Source organism: Opisthocomus hoazin, chromosome 5 (genome assembly GCF_030867145.1).
Source record: "Opisthocomus hoazin isolate bOpiHoa1 chromosome 5, bOpiHoa1.hap1, whole genome shotgun sequence".
Taxonomy (NCBI): Eukaryota; Metazoa; Chordata; class Aves; order Opisthocomiformes; family Opisthocomidae; genus Opisthocomus; species Opisthocomus hoazin.
Window position 1 is genome coordinate 86827896 of NC_134418.1, and position 17076 is coordinate 86844971.

Here is a 17076-nt window from a genome sequence, read left to right on the forward strand (position 1 = left end):
GCCAGGGCTCCATCACCCTCAGAGTGAAGAAGTTCTTCCTCATCTTCAGCTGGAGCTTCCTCTGCTTCAGTTTGTGCCCATTGCTCCTTGTCCTGTCACTGGGCACCACTGGAAACAGTCTGGCCCCGTCCTCCTGACCCGCACCCTGCAGATATTTAGAGGCACTTCTAAGGTCCCCTCTCAGCCTTCTCTTCTCCAGGCTGAACAAGCCCAGCTCCCTCAGCCTCTCCTCGTAGGAGAGATGCTCCAGTCCCCTCTCCATCCTCGTAGCCCTGTGCTGGACTCTCTCCAGTAGCTCCTCATCTTTCTTGAACTGGGGAGCCCAGCACTGGACACAGCACTGCAGATGGGGCCTCACCAGGGCAGAGCAGAGGGGAAGGAGAACCTCCCTCGACCTGCTGGCCACACTCCTCTTGATGCACCCCAGGATCCTACTGGCCTTCTTGGCAGCCAGGGCACGCTGCTGGCTCATGGTCACCCTGTTGTCCCCCAGGACACCCAGGTCCCTCTCCACAGAGCTGCTCTCCAGCAGGTCCACCCCAGCCTGTACTGGTACCAGCCCAGATCTGCTCAGTAGGCAGAGTGCTGCAGTGGTATCAGTTAACGTCCTCGTAGGCAAAAGTGACCTTTACACCCTTCCAACAGCCTAAGCGTGCTTGCCAAGGCGCCAAACAGCAGCTGTAGGAGAACAGGATTCCACGATTCCATCACACAACAAGTGGTTAAGGGCCCAACTCAGGAAACAAGTGGCAAGACTAACACCCACCCACCCCCCCAGAACTGGTAAGCAGTGGTGGTCCTCCTGAGCCTGGTAAGCAGCTGGTCCTCCTGAGCCTCACCAAGCCACCACCACAATTCAAACTAACCCTTCGAATCCCGTGTTAACATTTGTGCTCCCAAATTCTGTTAATTTAGTTTACATCAAAGTAGGAACTTGGAATCTTTTAAAAACTTCAACAATTAATTCCTTACCCTTCGTTTCAACAAAGGAAAAACTCTAAGCTGAGCCCAGTGTTTACAAGAAGCACAGAAGTCTACAACTATTTTAAAGCCACAGCGCTTCAAATTCAGTAACGTCGCAGTTTTGGGAGTAAGGAGGACATGGAACTTTAAGAATCCACAAACACCTCTCCACAGTCATCTACACAACCATTGAAGTGCTTCTACTCAACAAAAAGAGAAAAAGGGGCACGAATTCTGCCGGTGTACGTACTGTCTCTGAGCAGAAGCCCCCCCCCTTCGCCGCCTTGCGTCCCTCGCTCACTCAGGGCCCGCGGCAGCCGCCCTCAGACAAGGCTGAAGCGCGAGGGTCTCCTCAGCCCCGGGTGTCCGCCCTGTCTTTTTTCAGCAGCTTTCAGACAGTTTGGTGGCTGAAATCCACGAATCTCCTTCCGTGCCTGGGATGTTCTCTAATAACCCCTTTTTCCAGATTCTTCAGATACCTTGGCAGGGCAGCAAGTTACTGAATTTTACTTCTTTCTGCTCCTGTTTAAAGGTCAGATTACCGATCCCCAGAGATCCCTGGGGTTTATGGCACTTCTGTTTCTACTTTCTGGGTGGTTTTTTGGCAATGCTAGCAAAAACAGTTCAGAAATTCCAGTGCTCCCGATGGAGCTGAAAGTATTTAAAGAATTTGTGGAGCGGGATCTACTGACTGAAGTTCAGAGCCATACATAAATTCGAAGCTTGTTTTTATTTTACAGAAAGCTTACTGCTAGGGACTATTTTGACAGATACCATTAAATCAATCCGCTGTAGAAATCTCTGAAAGCTGAGCCACTGTCTCCCTCCAGCGACAGACTGGAAGGGGAAGGCACAACGCAACGCGAGCTGCAGCAGCCGCGGCGATGCCGGGGGGTGGCGAGGCACGAGGGGCTGCAGTCTGCAGCTGGGACCGCAGCAGCGTGCCAGCTCGCACCGCGCTGCGGGGCTCCGAAATAAACCCCTACTGAGAGCTGTCTGCTTTTTCTAGCAGGAAAATTACAGCCCTTCTGTAATTCTGCTTTTTTTCGAGCGGGAGAATTACAGCCGAGACAGATGAAATTTCTCTCTTGTATCACAGGCTCTGACTGCTTGCCAAAGTAAGGAGCAAGGACACAAACCAGCCCATTAATACTTCCCAAACTCAAAAGTTTATCCCAAAACCTGCAAACATTTTCTAAATGCGATGAAGCGTTCTTGGCAGTTGAGCTGATGGAGTCAGAGACAGAAGCGACTAAAGCGTCACAGCGAGCACCGGGGCTGGTTAGAATCAGCATGCAGAATTCCAACCTGCAAAGCCACCAGCGTGGCACGAGTTACCGGGTTTCTGTGCCAAAATTGTCACAAATGGCTCCAGCTCTATGCAGACTGTGTCCCGTCATCCTCCCCGGTGCCTCCAGCAGCACCCAGAAACAAGTATTTCAGAGGAAGCATGGGAAACCTCCTGAGCACTTCCCTATCAGTCCTAACAGTTTGAGTTTGGGTTTAGTTTTGTAGGTTTTTGTTAGATTTGAAAACATCCTAGACCTTTCCCACCCTTACATTAACTCTAAACACATTTATCTGTGGCCAGTTCCCATTAAATTAACACCTTCTAGTCCTTCTGTAACACTCAGGGAAAAAACAAACCCCAAACATCTCCGTCACGGAATCCTGCTGTGCTCTTTGAGATGACACAGAGCACAAAGTCACGCTCTGTAATTCCGTGAGCAATGCCAAGAGCACTCCATCTCACCTTCACTGCCTTGTCCTTCCCCACAGCCAGACCTGCTACCAGCTTTGCAAAGCGACACTAAAGACAAAACATAACAAGTTCAAATGCCAGCACCCAAAGTCTTGCACTTGCAGCTCCTTCCTGCAATAACCAACCTGTTTTCCTGGAGTGAAAGAGTTGCACACGTCTGCACATGAGGCTACAGCCTCTAGCTGGAATCCACAGGGAACGAAACACCTTCTGGGGGAAAAAACCTTACCACAGAGTAGCACGCTTGCCATTAGTCTGCAGGAAACAGTAATCCACGTTGAGCACCAGTTAGAATTGAGAACCACATGTTTTAGCACAGCACAACTTGAAATTCCAGTTGCTGCTCCTCTCTAAAAACCACAGAAACGCAGAATATGGTTAAACCAACCGTACGTGCAAGTGGAAGCGAATGTGCAAGTCAGTGACTCGTAAGAAGGGACAGACAGACACACAGCCAGATGACCGGTCTGCTGCTCCGCAGGAGGGTTCGCTGCTGGCAGCCCAGCGTGGCCGGTGCAGGAGCAGCACGCGCTGTTCTCGCCGCCACCCGTGCAGTGACCGGCAACGCAGCGCCCGTAGCACGGCACAGCCACCCAGCTGTACGCCTGAAAAAGGGGTTTTTAGCAGAACTTGTGATTTTTCTCCAGGCAAGACACGGATACAATCCCAGAACCGTGCAGCCGGCAAGGGAGTTCCGGGGGTCCCTAGTCCAAACCCTGCGCAGCGCGGGCCCGTTGAAGCAGGGTCTCATCCAGTCGGCATCTGCAGTACCCCTGGCGACGCAGATCCCGCAGCTCCTTCAGGAAAGCAGGTGCTGGACCATCCTCAAGGCAAAAAGCACGTTTTGCTACCAATTCAGAAATGTTTTGTCTTCCAGCTTGTCCCCGTCGCCTCTTCTCCTTCCTCTTCGCACTTCCGAGCTGCGTCCGGCTCCGTCTCCTTTGCCACCTCCCACTGCCCGCTCGCAGGCAGCGACCGACCTCCCAGCTCCCGCTGCACGGCCGTCTCCTTCGGGGCTGCAGGAAAACCCCGTTCTCCCAGCCGGTCGCGGGCGCCGGCCTCTGCCACCGGTGGGCTGCGTCCTCCCGCGGCCAGAAGCCAAGCCCAGCCGCTACCGCCGCCATTCCGTCCTGTCCAACGGGCCGCCTGCGGCCTGAAAATACCTACGGCACAACTGAACTCATACAAAATGTAATAAGAAAATAAAATTTCTGTGATTTTCTTTTAAGCTTCTGAAGCACATGTGAGAGAATATCATCATGCACTCCCCCAGGGGAAATACATCCACTAAAAGACAATTTGAAGTGCGCTATTGGGACTGAAAATTAGGAACATTGAGTTTCAAACAACACTTCTCAAAAAACACCCCTGCCCTATCTACACACCAAATCTTGATAAACTCCGACTCCCTCTTCTGCTCACGGGTCAGGGGGGTGACAGGAAACAAACTAAATGAAAAAATAAAACAAAAGACTACAGATTCTTCGCACCACAACAAAGGCATCTGACTGTTGGCTTGTTACTGTTGTCCACATCTGCCTGGCACTGCACCTGCTTTTCTCTTTCCCAGGGCTGAATAGTTTTCTCTAATCACAAAAAAATCCCAGTTATTTTAAAAATCACTTCCTATCACCAGCGATTAATGAGCACTAACTTTAACCGTTGAAGCGTGAATCATCCTGGCTCCGCACTGTGACAGCCACCTGAGGGCCAGGAATACGAGCAATGCTTGGCCCTCTGTCCTGATCCTGCTTCTCCAGGAAGACACTCGACCTTTCACGAGACCAGACTTGCACAGACTGCTGTGCAAAGGGACACCAGCGTGCAGGGCTTCACGTCTGTCTGCTGACTGAAGCTGTATGCAGAGCAAGGTGTGAATCTGAATGCCCTCACCGGCAGGGCCTACCTGTAACTACGCTGATGTTGACAGGAAAAAACACAGTACGCAGGTCCCTTCAGGCACAACATACTTCTACTTTACTTTTAGGACTTAAATTAAAACGAGATTTGATACACAGTTGAAGTATCTGGTTTCTTATAGTCATTCATTCTTTGTCAAGGTGCTACTTGCCTCATTTCAGACGACACCACAAGCAGCTGCTACGCTATTTCATCGCGGAAGAGAGACATCAGTCAGAAACAGAGTGCTCTCACTCTGCAGGTGATCCCCAAGGCGACGCAAGAAACTTGTCCTCCCAACTCCAAATCTCAGGCACACGAGACTGACAACCACCTCGCTCGCTCCCCAGTCACAGAAATCAGCTATCAGAGCTGTTCTGCAGACCATCACGTGACCCCCCCGCGTATCGAACAGCTGTACCTGACTCCCGACCAGTCAGCACCAGTGTCTCCATTAAATACCCCATAACCACAGCATCAGTCCGTCCATCCAGCCTCTCCCCTCGCCCCCAGGCGTGTTGCTCGCTAGCCCACAGGTCAGGTCAGCTTCACTACAAGAAGGCAGCCTAGATGAGTCATATTTTTGTTTAATATTCATCTGCACAATTCCTTACTGTAATTCAGGAGACAAAGCTGTATTACGGGCCTATTCTAACTGCAAAATGACCACCCCCGAAACAAAACTTCCCATTAAACATACACTTACACGCTTGTGCTCAAAAAATCATTCTTTATGGCCAGACAGTCAATGCTTTATTTGGAAAATAAATATAATTCCAGCTGCAATGCTGTACAGTAAATACGTACGTCTCAATAAAACAGCAACGTTTGCGGGACAGCTCAGACCACCTCATTTCTTAAAACCGTATTTGCCAGCCAAGGCAGACACGACATCCCTGTAGGGAGTATCCGAGTCAGACTTGGTCCTCGGTATGCCACACAGGCGGCGAAAGGCCGGAGAACGCAGCAGCAGGTTGTGCGAGAGTCCCACGAAGCTCGAGGACAGCCAGTACAACGCCATGGACTGCAACGAGATAACATGGAGTTAGATGCAGCAGAAGCACTCCGGTCTCAGGCAGCTCTCCACGAACTACAGCCACTGCTTACTCCCGGTTACCGAGAGAAACAACTCCCCCAAACCCACTCCTCTCAACAACAATCATGGCTTCTATTTCAAATGTATTTTTTTATTCTTTCTCAACCCTTCTGGGAAAGAAAGAGCCACTACGCTGAAGCCTGACAACAGTTCATAAATGAATTCATATTAAACTTGCTTAAATTTCTCTATTTCAGACTACACGTCGATGAGCCAAACACTAGATACTGTGGTTTTGTTAATCGCTGCAAAAATACCCAGCACACCTGGTAAAAACGAGAAGGGTTTTAAGAAGTCATGGAATACTTCCTAATCTAAAAACTATGCTGTTTTCCTCCTACAGTAAGCAAACACTTGGCAAACCTCTGTCTGTGTGTCCTTCATTATACAAAGGTTTCCCCTCGTTTTTGAGATCACAAAAAGGATGCTACCCTGCTCTGAACGCCCTTCCAAGCCCTAGTCTGCGAAAATGATGTTTAGAAACAGTAAGTTTGCAGATTCTTCCCTCTTTGACAAAAATATTCCATCTGTGTTAAGAATTTAAACGTATAGGTAGACAGAGCATCTTGTTTTCGGGCACACTGTATGAGAGAGTACGGTCTGCTCAACACAGCAGGCACCTGGGCCGCCCCTTCAGCACCAGGGACACCCCGCAGCCACAGCTCAGCGGACGCTCCGCCAAGGCTCTGCACTTACAGAGGGGACGGCTGCAGCAACAGGGATCATCACCACCGACACCACTCGAAAGAAATTCGTAGCAAGCTTCTGGAACCTGGAAACTTCCTTTTTTTGCAAAGAAAAGATCTGAAAGAGGAGATACCCATAGTTACAAACAAGGTCCTTCTGAAACAACCAACATGAGAAAACAGGCAACAGTGGGGTTTCCTCTGACCCAGCACTCTCGTTCACTTCTTTCTTCCATTTTGCATCCTCCATTTCCATCAACCTGCTGCTACAATATTTCACTGAACGTGTCTGATGTTTCGCACGTTCAGTCCTTTGCAGCAAACACTGTACCAGCCCGGCAGGGCACCAAACCATCACTCCAGGTAAGGTAACCTCACAGGACCCAACCAAACACCTCACGCTGTTCCCAGAGCTCAGACCCTGACAGTGCTTCTACAGAGGCACGCCACAAAGCTCGCAGCTCTACCCCAGATAACGAGAGTGCTTAAGCAGAGCTCGGTGATGCCACTGCTGCACATCTAGAGGTTCCGGCACCACAGCCTGCAGCACAGCCCTTGGAAAAACGCTGCCAACGGGAACGAGACCCAAACTGGTGGACAGGAAACTGAGCGAAGGCAGAACCAGACCTACAGTCACAGACTGACTTTTTTTCTCTAAGACCGTCTCAGTCCACGTAACACAGAAGAAAACGGAGTAAGAATGAAATCCAGATGGTTAGAGTTTGATGGGAACACCTAACGGAAAAATGGAGCAGAAAAATACTTCCATTAAATTACCCCCAAAGCTGGGAAGAGACTTTTTTTCTGTTTCTGTTGATTAATCTCCCCAGCAATCTTAGAGAGTTCTGGATTTTTTCTCTTTTTTAAAGAAGAACACACAGTATTATTAGTTTTGACCACAAGGCAGTAACAAATAACAAACTAAAAGATCCACATACGCTTTTGGATGTTCTGGATGCTCAGCAGCCAGGAAGCTCATGAGAACACCATTCTAAATGAAACTTCAGAGTCAAGAGGAAATTCTACTGAGGCTCAAGTAAAGCCAATACAGCATCCGAGACACGTCACGTCAGATTTTGTTTTTGTCTCTAAACAAGACACCCACACCTTCAAATCCACAGAACAATGAAGTTATTCTTCAGCTCTGCTTAATGCATTTAAAGCAGTGAGATAGTCTGAAACTACCCTTCTACGACCATGTTTTATAACTGTGTAATACTGTCTTGCAATTCTGTAAAAGGAATTCTCCTTTTGCAATCATCCTGTTTATTCCACCAGCGTACCTCCACTATCAGCAAATTCACGAGCCCAAGGGCCACAGGCAAAATCCACGTAGAATCTGGTGCCGTGAGGTCTGTGAACCACAACGCTCCGCCTGCTGAGAACTGTTCTTGAACTGCAAGAATAGTTTAAAGAAAACACGGAATTAAGTATGATTCGCTGCCTCAAGTGGGTCAGAACCGCACCACGCACTGCAATCAAATCATCCAAGTTTCTGCGTACACTTTATCTACACGACAACTACACAGAAGCAGCAGTCTTTGGTTTAACGCATCAGTGTCAAGGCGGTCTGCTGTCACGAAAAGAGAAAATGGTGGGAGACACAGGCCCAGATCCAGACTAGCTCATCAGAGACACTGACTCAGGTGAACCTGCGATGAAAACTAACTTGATCTCAGCCACCATTTTACCAGCCAATGAGGAAAATGTGCAATGCAGTAACCTAGAGCGGCTCCATATTTCGTGTTTTTGAAATAATTCTATTTTCTTAATAACTATATAGCTTGTTGCATTTTTGTTTAGAAGAACAAACTATAAACTCTTCTCAAATACTGATATTTTGATTTTATTTTTTTTTTAAAAAACCCACATGTTCATCTTGTCTATATAGTACTCCACATGAAACTTCACACTGAAAAAAAAATACAGATTAATAGTGAGTGTGCTGTGGCATGGGTAATATTGCTGGCTAAATACATTTACCTCGTGAACCAGAAAAATCCCAAGCCGATGTTTTTTTTTCCTAGTAAAAAATTTTGTGGTCTCTGGAAGGCCACAAAACAATTAAGCACTCACACGACTCAACAAAACGCCTCACGTTGTTCCCAGAGCCCAGACCCTGACAGTGCTTCTAAAGAGGCACGCCACAAAGCTCGCAGCTCTACCCCAAATAATGAGAGTGCTTAAGCAGAGCTGGGTGATGCTCCGGATGCTGCTGGAAGAGCTCAAACCAAAGAGAAGTGTAAGCGTCGTCCAGACACGAGTTCTTTGGTTCTATGAACTGTGGTTTGATCTAGTGTAACAAGTACAATGTACCTCATTAAAGTCTCTGAAATTCACTTTTATCAGATATTTACCTATGCTTAAAATACATAAAGTGTAAAAGCTTTGTAGCAGAGTAGTTTTTATACCAGCTTATATGTTGACCTCAGCTCTTTAACCAATGAAGAGTCCGTAAAAAACCAGTAAGTGAACAAAAAATGAGCGTTGAGACTGATCACCTTCCGAGTCCGTGGCACCAACGCTGCAGTTGCGCAGAGCGAGGGACACGCAAACCCACATTGGAACCTGCACCCACACCAGTAAAGTGGCTTTGAAGGGATGGCAGTTGTCTCGAACGTACAGCTCCGTAATAATCCTCCGCAGGTTCTTCTTAAAGTGGAACCTTTTAGAAAGAAAACAAAAAAGTCCTCTCAGAGCACCTGTCATAGAGTAACTGCTCAAATTCTGAAGTAACAATTCTACGCATGCCAGATTGGCTTGTTCAGGTGCAACCTTGGCAAACTTGAATGTCTCTCCTCTTCAGACATGCCTCTCTCCTTTGCCAACCCCCTTCCCTCACAACTTTTAGCCCTGCTGCTCTAAGTACCTTTTCACAACAAAACTTCCCACTGTCACTGTCAGCTACCAGTAACTTGTCTGAGGTTTTTTTTCTGAACTAGGATGTAATTTTCCCAACGCAGAGGCAATCAGCCAGTTACGTCACCCTCAGTATCCCAGCTCAGAGTCACTGCTACTGCACTACGAAACAAACAGGACCACAATCCGTCACGCCTCCAGCTCCAGCAGCGTTTAGATACTGTAACAGCTAAGAAAACCTCAGTCACAAGTGAAGACAACAAAAATAATCCGGGATTTGGCCCTGTAAGCGTAAGCCTATCACAAGTTCAGAGTTTTAAAATTAATATATTCTGAAGGGCAATATAACAAACGCAACTAAGTTGTAGAAGTGGTAAGAAAATCTAAGTTTTGGGCAACGGTAGAAGCTTTCTGTAAAACTGCTGCTGTAGGATTTTCCCTCCCTCTACCCCTCCACCTGGAATGGATTTATAAGCTATGTACAATCGCCATCTTACCTGGCAACCTTTTCAGACCAACCCTGCTGCTTTCCATGAACAGAAACTTCATAGCGAAGACGCTCAGCTAGTTTTTTAATCTCAGGCTGCAGATTTTCCAGCTAGCTAAAGAAAAGGGAAAATGTTTATGCACAGTCACAGGTAACAACCACTTCCCCTCCCCACCTGATGCTGTACAAACGTGAAGAACGACTGTGAAGGACACGGCAACACATCTGTAAACACCTTTTATCTTTAAACACAATAATCCTGTGAAGATACTAGTGAGAAGTATTTACTGTAACAATCAAAGATATTATCTTACTACTAAATGAAATAAATACAGAATTAGATTTTATATTTTGTTCTTAACAAACACCTTTTTATCTTCGTTTAGGAATTGTGACCAGCTACTTTACTTAACAAAAACACCTTTAATGCCACCGCAAAAAGATTTAAAGCCCAGCAGGATGTAGCTTTGCAGTCACCGAAGTCACTGCCCGGAGGAATGAGACCCCGTTATGCAAAAGTGCAACATGATATTCACTTCTGCACTCAAGAGGAAAGGAGAAATGAACCAGCACGGCTGTAAGAAGACAGAGCAAAACCCAAACAAACGAAACCACACCCCAAACACGCGGCAACAAAGGAACTAAATCACTCCTCTGCAATAATGATGGTCGCGGCAGAACCCCCTCCAAGAAACACGCCTGCCCTCGCCAGCCCCACCTTCGCGCCGGCGAGGAACAGAGAGCCGACCGGGCACAGACCAGCTGAGATCGGGCGGCTGCGACGCAGCACCCCAACGGGCGAGGAAACGGCACGGCAAGGGAGAAAGGCCAACGTGCCCCTCAGAGCGTGAGGAAACACAACAGCAAGGGAGAAAGGCCAACGTCCCCCTCAGCCGGTGAAGAAGTGGCACAGGGAAGGTGATAGAGGGGATTGTAAGAAATGTGAAACTATAACAAAAAGCCTTAATATTTTCTAGTTTTTAGTAGTCTTTAGTACTGTAACTTGTATTTCTGCATGCATAGTGATCTAACAATATAACTGTTACACTAATCCCTGTTTTCTCATTAAGGAATGTAGTGGAAGGACATGGGCACAAGCTATCACTTAGTCGTTAGACAAAATAATTAAGTGAAACAAAAGTAGTCTTGATTCTCAGCAAATAATTGGGATAACTGTGGGATAAAAGAGACTCCTAAATAATTCCACTCCAGACAGCTCGGCCTTGGGAGGGCAAATGCGCCAAGCTCCAGAGATCAGGAGGCACCAAGAGAGCAACAAGACCGGAGCAAAACAACCTGAAGGACATGATGGACGTGATCCTGGAACTGAGTTTGCGCAGAAACAAATGTCAATCAGTGAACAGCGTGATGAAGAGGATGGGCCTTCATCTTGGGACCCCCGAAGACCACCCACAGATACTAACAGACATGTGTGAAAGATATTTACATATGCTAATTAGTTCCTAGAAATATAATGAATAATTACCTGTGTGATTGTATTTAACCTGAAGCAACAGGGTGTCTGGCGCGCACGTTTGGAGGAGAAATCCCCTGTGTGCCCGGAGCCGCAATAAAGAATACCTGCTTAACAGTATACATTGTACTGTTAGGTTTTTCCTACCGGATCTTCGAATCAAAGGAGAAACGCCAAAGCCCCCCTCAGAGGGTGAGGAAATGGCAGAGCGAAGGAGAAGCCATAAAACCCCCCTGAGCAGGTGAAGAAGCGGCACAGCAAAGGAGAAGCCACAAAGCCCCCTCAGCGGGCGAGGAAGCGGCAGAGCGAAGGAGCAGCGCCCTGCTCCCCAGCACCGCAAAGACTCCCCGCCCGCCGCAGGCACAGCACGGAACCTCTTCGGTAACTTCAGCCGTTCTCCCAACTTCTGAGGAAAAACCGGTGTTTAGACACCGCCCGAGCCCGGTTTACCTCACGTCTCTACCGGAGCAGCCCCGGCGAGCGCCCCGCGCCCGGGAGCAACCCACCTTGGCCAGGAGGCGGCTCTGGTGCGCGGCCAGCGGCAGGGTGACGGCGGTGCGGAGCAGCGCGGCACCGCAGGCGATGGCGGCCCACCACGGCAGCCCAGCGGCCTCCTGCAGGGCCACCAGCCCGGCCTCCGCGCCGCGCACCGCCGCCGACCCCGCCGCCCACTCGTACCAGCCGCCGGGGCCGCCGACCGCCGCCGCCACGGCCAGCGCCGTCCGCCCGCCCGGCCGCCATAGCCGCCACATGGCCGGCGGCGCCGCCACCGCGCATGCGCCCGCCCGCCAGCGCAGCGAGCCCGCCCGGCGCCGCCACCGCGCATGCGCGTGCCCGTGCAGCCGCAACGAGCCCGCCCGACGCCGCGGCCGCCATCTTGACTGAGGGCAGTTAACAGCTCCTCAATAGCGGCCATCTTGACTAAGGGCAGTTAACGGCTCCTCAGTAGCGGCCAGGACCCTCACGGGAACGCACAGGCTCCGCCGCCTTCCCTTCTCCTTCAGCGTCCAAGGTTGGTCAGAAAAAAACATCGTAACTGGACTATTAAGAAAAAAAAAAAAAAAGTGTCTGAGGAAAAAGCCACCCACTGGTGGCCGGGCCTTCCCCCCGCCGTGCCCCAGGGCATGGGGTGGTTTCCCAAGCCAACAAACTATGGGTCAGAAACACTGTTCTTTCGACCCACCGAACTCGTGGATGTATTGGGCACTCCACAGTATTCCTCAGCGGGATTACTGCAGAAAACCAACGCAAATAATCCTCAACAGCAATGAAGCGTGAGGCAAAAACTCTGCAGCGAGGGCCACAGGTGACACAGAGGACAGGGAGGGCACCGCTCCCCACTCACAGTAAGAAATGGCATATCAATCGTTTTTTTTTCAGCACTCCCTCAGTCTGGCATCCATTTTGGTACAACCAGTTCTTACATGATGCATTTCAGGTGATCCGACAGCCGGGAAAAGGAGCGTACTTTTGTTCCGAGCGTCACCTCCGGGCATGGATACAGGCACTGGGATGCACAAACCTTCCGAGGCATCACAGGGTCTAACGGGCAGCAGGTTTCTCCACGCAAGTGTTTTTAGTTCTTCTGGCTTTCAAAGGAGTACCGTAATAGGTACAAAATAGCACTTCCTAAATGCCAGCCATTTACCTCATCCCGGGCATTTCCCCTCCAGATCGTCCATCTCAGGATCATAACTTACCAGAGCAGGGCTGACTCCAAGTGAGACGGCAAGGACGAAACACGCCTTCCTTCCTCCGCACGGAGCCGCCACCAACGGATCACGCCAGCCCTCGCGGTGCTGCACAGGAACAGCTCGGACTTGCAGACCTACGTGGGATCACCCGCACGGGGACGCGCCCGGAGCGTGTCACTGCCGGCTGAGCCCTGCCTCACCCGACCCCGAGGCCTCACCTCCCGGCACCGCCGCGCACCCCGAGCACCCGCAAGCGGAGGAGGAGACAGCTCCTGGCCGTGACCATAAGGAAATTCTCGCTTGAACTTCTGCCAGTAAACCTTCACAGGGCAGCGACCCAGTTCGGAGCAAGACATCAGCTACTGGAACAAAGCCACTTACTCCGAAATAAGCCTTCCTCTGGAGCCGGTTTTCATCAGGGAAGCTCTGCTAAAACTGCAGGTTCAGAGTCTCATTCTTGAACTGATGCGCACAAGGATCTCTGTTCTGACAGGATTGCTGCGGGCAAGGGAAGGAACCGGAGGAACAGAAGCTCTGGGAGCATTTGTGGAACAGAACGGACCTTACTGCGCCAACCCAACCGCCAGAATGATTTTTAATAGACGCCGCAGCGCGATACATTTACCCCCCATTTACTGGGCAAGCAGGGGAGTTCAGTGTGGAGACGACTGTGAACGGGCCAAAAAGGCTGTGTTCTCGGGCGCCTTTTGCTGAAAAGCCTTTCACAGGAGGAAAGCAGAAACTCTGAATGTCTGGTTACAACTGATGTATGGCTCCACAAAAAGTCCAACACACATCTGGAAAAGGCCCTCTGATAATGCCCACTTTTTTATCGTGTACTTAAATTACACAAGTAGAAAAGTTATGCTTATTAATAGTTTAATGTATGAAGGAAACATCCAGATTTCTGAATATGAAGGTACATATCTCACATTAATTTAAGTCTACATAAAGTAGAGCCTCTATACTGACATATTGAAATTTACTTTCTGCTTAGCCATTTGTTATGTAAACAATTGTACATTTATTTGCCATTCTAAAACTTCAGGATCAAGTTTACATAATTTTGCTAAATTTCTGTGTTTGCTCAGAAGCAGTTTACAGTACTAAAACCAACCAGCCAAAGAACAGCTTCAACAGAAAGTTATGTCAAAAAAAAAAAAACAGGAAAAAAAAAAAGGAAAGGAAAGAATAAAGGCTAACTAAGTTGAAACGTATGATGGTGGGGAATGGGCGGTCACAATGTTCACAGAAAAAGGTCAGTTAGTAAGTTCTTCTGCAAAAAGCCTACACACTTCAGTCAAGCACATCAGTAGAATGATCTGGGAGCACATAAACTGTTTCTGCCATTCGTGTGTTCCTCTGCAAGAAAGGAATCTCGAGGCTAGCAGTTGATCCCACTCAGCCGAGCTGGTTCATATGCACGCTGTTCATGTGAGGTGTCCAAGTTCCAGTCCACACCTGGAAGAGAGAGCTTCATTTAGCACCGTGCTTCGGGGCGGCTCAGAGCAGCTCAGGCATCACAGGCACACTGCACCGCGCCCCAGAACAGCCCCACGCCAGACAACACAGCAAGCAGGCAAACTACACCAGGTTCCTTTCAGCACTTCTTTTAGCCCGCTGCGATTCAGGTGAGAAAAGGGAAACGGGGGTTTCATCTTTCTGCCTGTACTTTTTCACCTTGGCCAAAGGGGCCATCTTCCTCTTCCTTTCTACTTGGTGGAAACAAGTACCTGCACCCAGCCTGACTGCTCTCCTTTGTAGCAAAACCAAAGAGGGAAATCAACCCTATTTATGCCCACTACTCCCTCCATCATAGCAACACCGATGTAACATATTTTGCTGTTACACAGGAAAAAAGCATCCCCAGGGAAATAACTAGTCCCTCTAAACATGCCAGGTCCGCTGTCACGGAGAATTAACAGGACTCTGCACATGTGCAAAACTATTTGCAAGCACAGTGCCTGAAGACCTCCTGCCTTCGGAGCAGGAGTCTGTCCTCTCCACCTTTGGAAGCTCAGACAATCAAGAACTTGACTTCTGGCACCTTATTTCCTGCCCAGTGCCCATCAACACCCTCGGCTCTGGGGAAACCCACGTATGCAAAGTAAAGCCTTCTCTGCGGGACAAACTTTTCTCACTAAACCAGAAGTCCCCTTGTGACGGTCATGAGCCACTTCGGAGCAGCACCTGAACTGTGGCCAAACAGACGGCCTCTTCTTCTACACACCTATGGCCTGCCAGAGCTGGGAGCTCTGCCTGCAGCTTGCATGATTCCTAAGCAAATGAAGTCCAGAAATATCTTAGTAACAGAGCTCAATGTATAGTTAAAAATAAACACAGGATATAACATAGCAAGAGCTACTGATGATCCATTATAATGTCAGTTGCTGGCTGAGTACAAACAAGAAATTTATGTATAAGGATTATGTTCCCCTAAATTATATTGAGTGGACAAGCCTATAACCCAGGCAAGCTCAGCGCGCAGCAGACAGGAGAGCCCCTTACTCCCCTCCTATGTGAGCTCCTAACACAGTGAGGACAATCACACCTTTCTGAGCCCAGCAACAACCCCCCAGACCTTTTCCTTTCTGGGAAGGGAAAGCTTATGCAAAACAGCAAATAAATGGCTTTTCTCACAACAGCAAATTGAGTGTGTTTTCCCAGCTGCAGACCTGCACAGCCAGAAATCATGATCATTTTGAATAAAATATATGGTACAAAACTATCTTTGGTATCCAGACTTACCTACCACACATCAAAAAAACGCTGACCTGCAGTAATTAACCCGCTGTCGATTTGATTACACCGGCAGCTTCTCCGAGCTCAGCTGGAAGACAGCTGCCCAGTTCTCGAGCACCAGTGTGTTCACAGCAGGACCTACAGCACACTCCTTTGAGCTGCATGACCTCAGTGATGCCGATGACTTCTCAGGACAACTGACACTTATTTTTGGAGAGATGAGTAACGTTCTGAAGCTGTCAGTAAGCACACACAGCACTTGGTGCTGCAGTGAGCAGCGGGGCTGTATCGGCTGCTCAGAGGCATGAGCAAAACCAACAAACACTACACTGTGCTTTTGTATTTTCTGCCAGCTAGGATCTTCTCTTCACTACACCGTTCCTTCAGTTAAAACAAAATTGGGAGTATAAAAATTGAAAAGTTACCGTCTGAGGCCCATTATTTTCTGTGGAATTTGAAACCATCTTTATCAGCGAGTTCCAAGATGGGTCAGCAGCATGAGGCCCATTAAATATAGGGCCTCCAGTACCATCTGTGATGGGGGCTACAGGAGGAATCATTGCATTCCCATACACAGAAAAAGGCATACCCTTAGGGAGAGAAAAAAGCAAGAATCAGTACGTATTCACAAACACTGCTACTGTTGTACATACAGAACGAGAGAAGGGGACCACGTTAAAGAAATTCTCTGTCTGAAAGCAGTAATGAAGCGCCTGAATTCAAGAAAAACCCTTCTGCGCATGTATTTATTACATCATGGACAAGTTATTTTTTGTCAGATCTAGGCTTCTGCAATACCGTGAGGGCTGGTGAGCGTTTTAGCTTAAGCACGCTCAAGCCCACAGCGAACGACACCTCCGCGCTGCTCACCCGCCTCGCGCACTGCCACGGAAACGGAGCGGTACCGCGCGCATCGAGTCCCGGCAGGCCATTACCCCGACTTTTGGGAAGTCCATGTATCCTGCAGGAACAGGCTGATGGAATGTACCGGAAGGCGTTACGATTCCCGTGCTGTCCCTCTCCATGGCTTGGTGCGAGAACACCCCGGGATCAGACATGGGCCTGTGGATCATGTGGCTGCCCATGCCGCTGTGACACCAGTCCACTTTATCTACCGACACAGAAGACACAGCAGCACCGTTACGCGCGACGCCCGCTAACGTCCGTTTTCCAGCCTGAACGCTGGCGCACCGTAACGCTTCTGACGTGACGTTTGCTCAGCCTGCAGTTCCTGCGTGCCCCCCAGCATTCAAACTCCGGTGCACGTGGGATGGGAGAGCAGCAGGAACGGCACCGGCACACAGAGCTACTCCAGGCAGCAACGCCGGGCCGTCGCAAGGAGTTCTGAGCAGTTACACGCAATCACAGCATCTGCCACTTTCCTTCGTTTGAAAGGGAAAGCTGGCATTTGTGC

At 49.1% G+C, this 17076-nt stretch overlaps 2 protein-coding genes across 6 annotated transcripts in view; both read right to left on the reverse strand.

Moving 5' to 3' along the window:
• Positions 1-5288: 5288 nt before the first annotated feature.
• On the reverse strand, positions 5289-11978 carry COX18 (cytochrome c oxidase assembly factor COX18). Its single transcript, XM_075422047.1, has 6 exons — positions 11733-11978; positions 9763-9863; positions 8908-9071; positions 7690-7802; positions 6417-6524; positions 5289-5648 (listed from the first exon to the last, which is right to left on the reverse strand). The coding sequence occupies exons 1-6, from the start codon at positions 11976-11978 to the stop codon at positions 5475-5477; spliced, it is 906 nt and encodes a 301-aa protein (XP_075278162.1). The 3' UTR covers positions 5289-5474.
• A 1789-nt stretch (positions 11979-13767) lies between these two features.
• Positions 13768-17076, reverse strand: part of ANKRD17 (ankyrin repeat domain 17) — a 68811-nt gene continuing 65502 nt past the window's right edge. For all 5 annotated transcript variants that reach the window (XM_075422050.1, XM_075422052.1, XM_075422051.1 and 2 more), the window contains 3 exons: positions 16598-16773; positions 16088-16252; positions 13768-14381 (listed from right to left, as the gene is read on the reverse strand). In XM_075422050.1, coding sequence (XP_075278165.1) covers positions 14322-14381; positions 16088-16252; positions 16598-16773 — 401 coding nt within the window. In that variant the 3' untranslated portion in view covers positions 13768-14321. The remainder of the gene's footprint in view (positions 14382-16087; positions 16253-16597; positions 16774-17076) is intronic.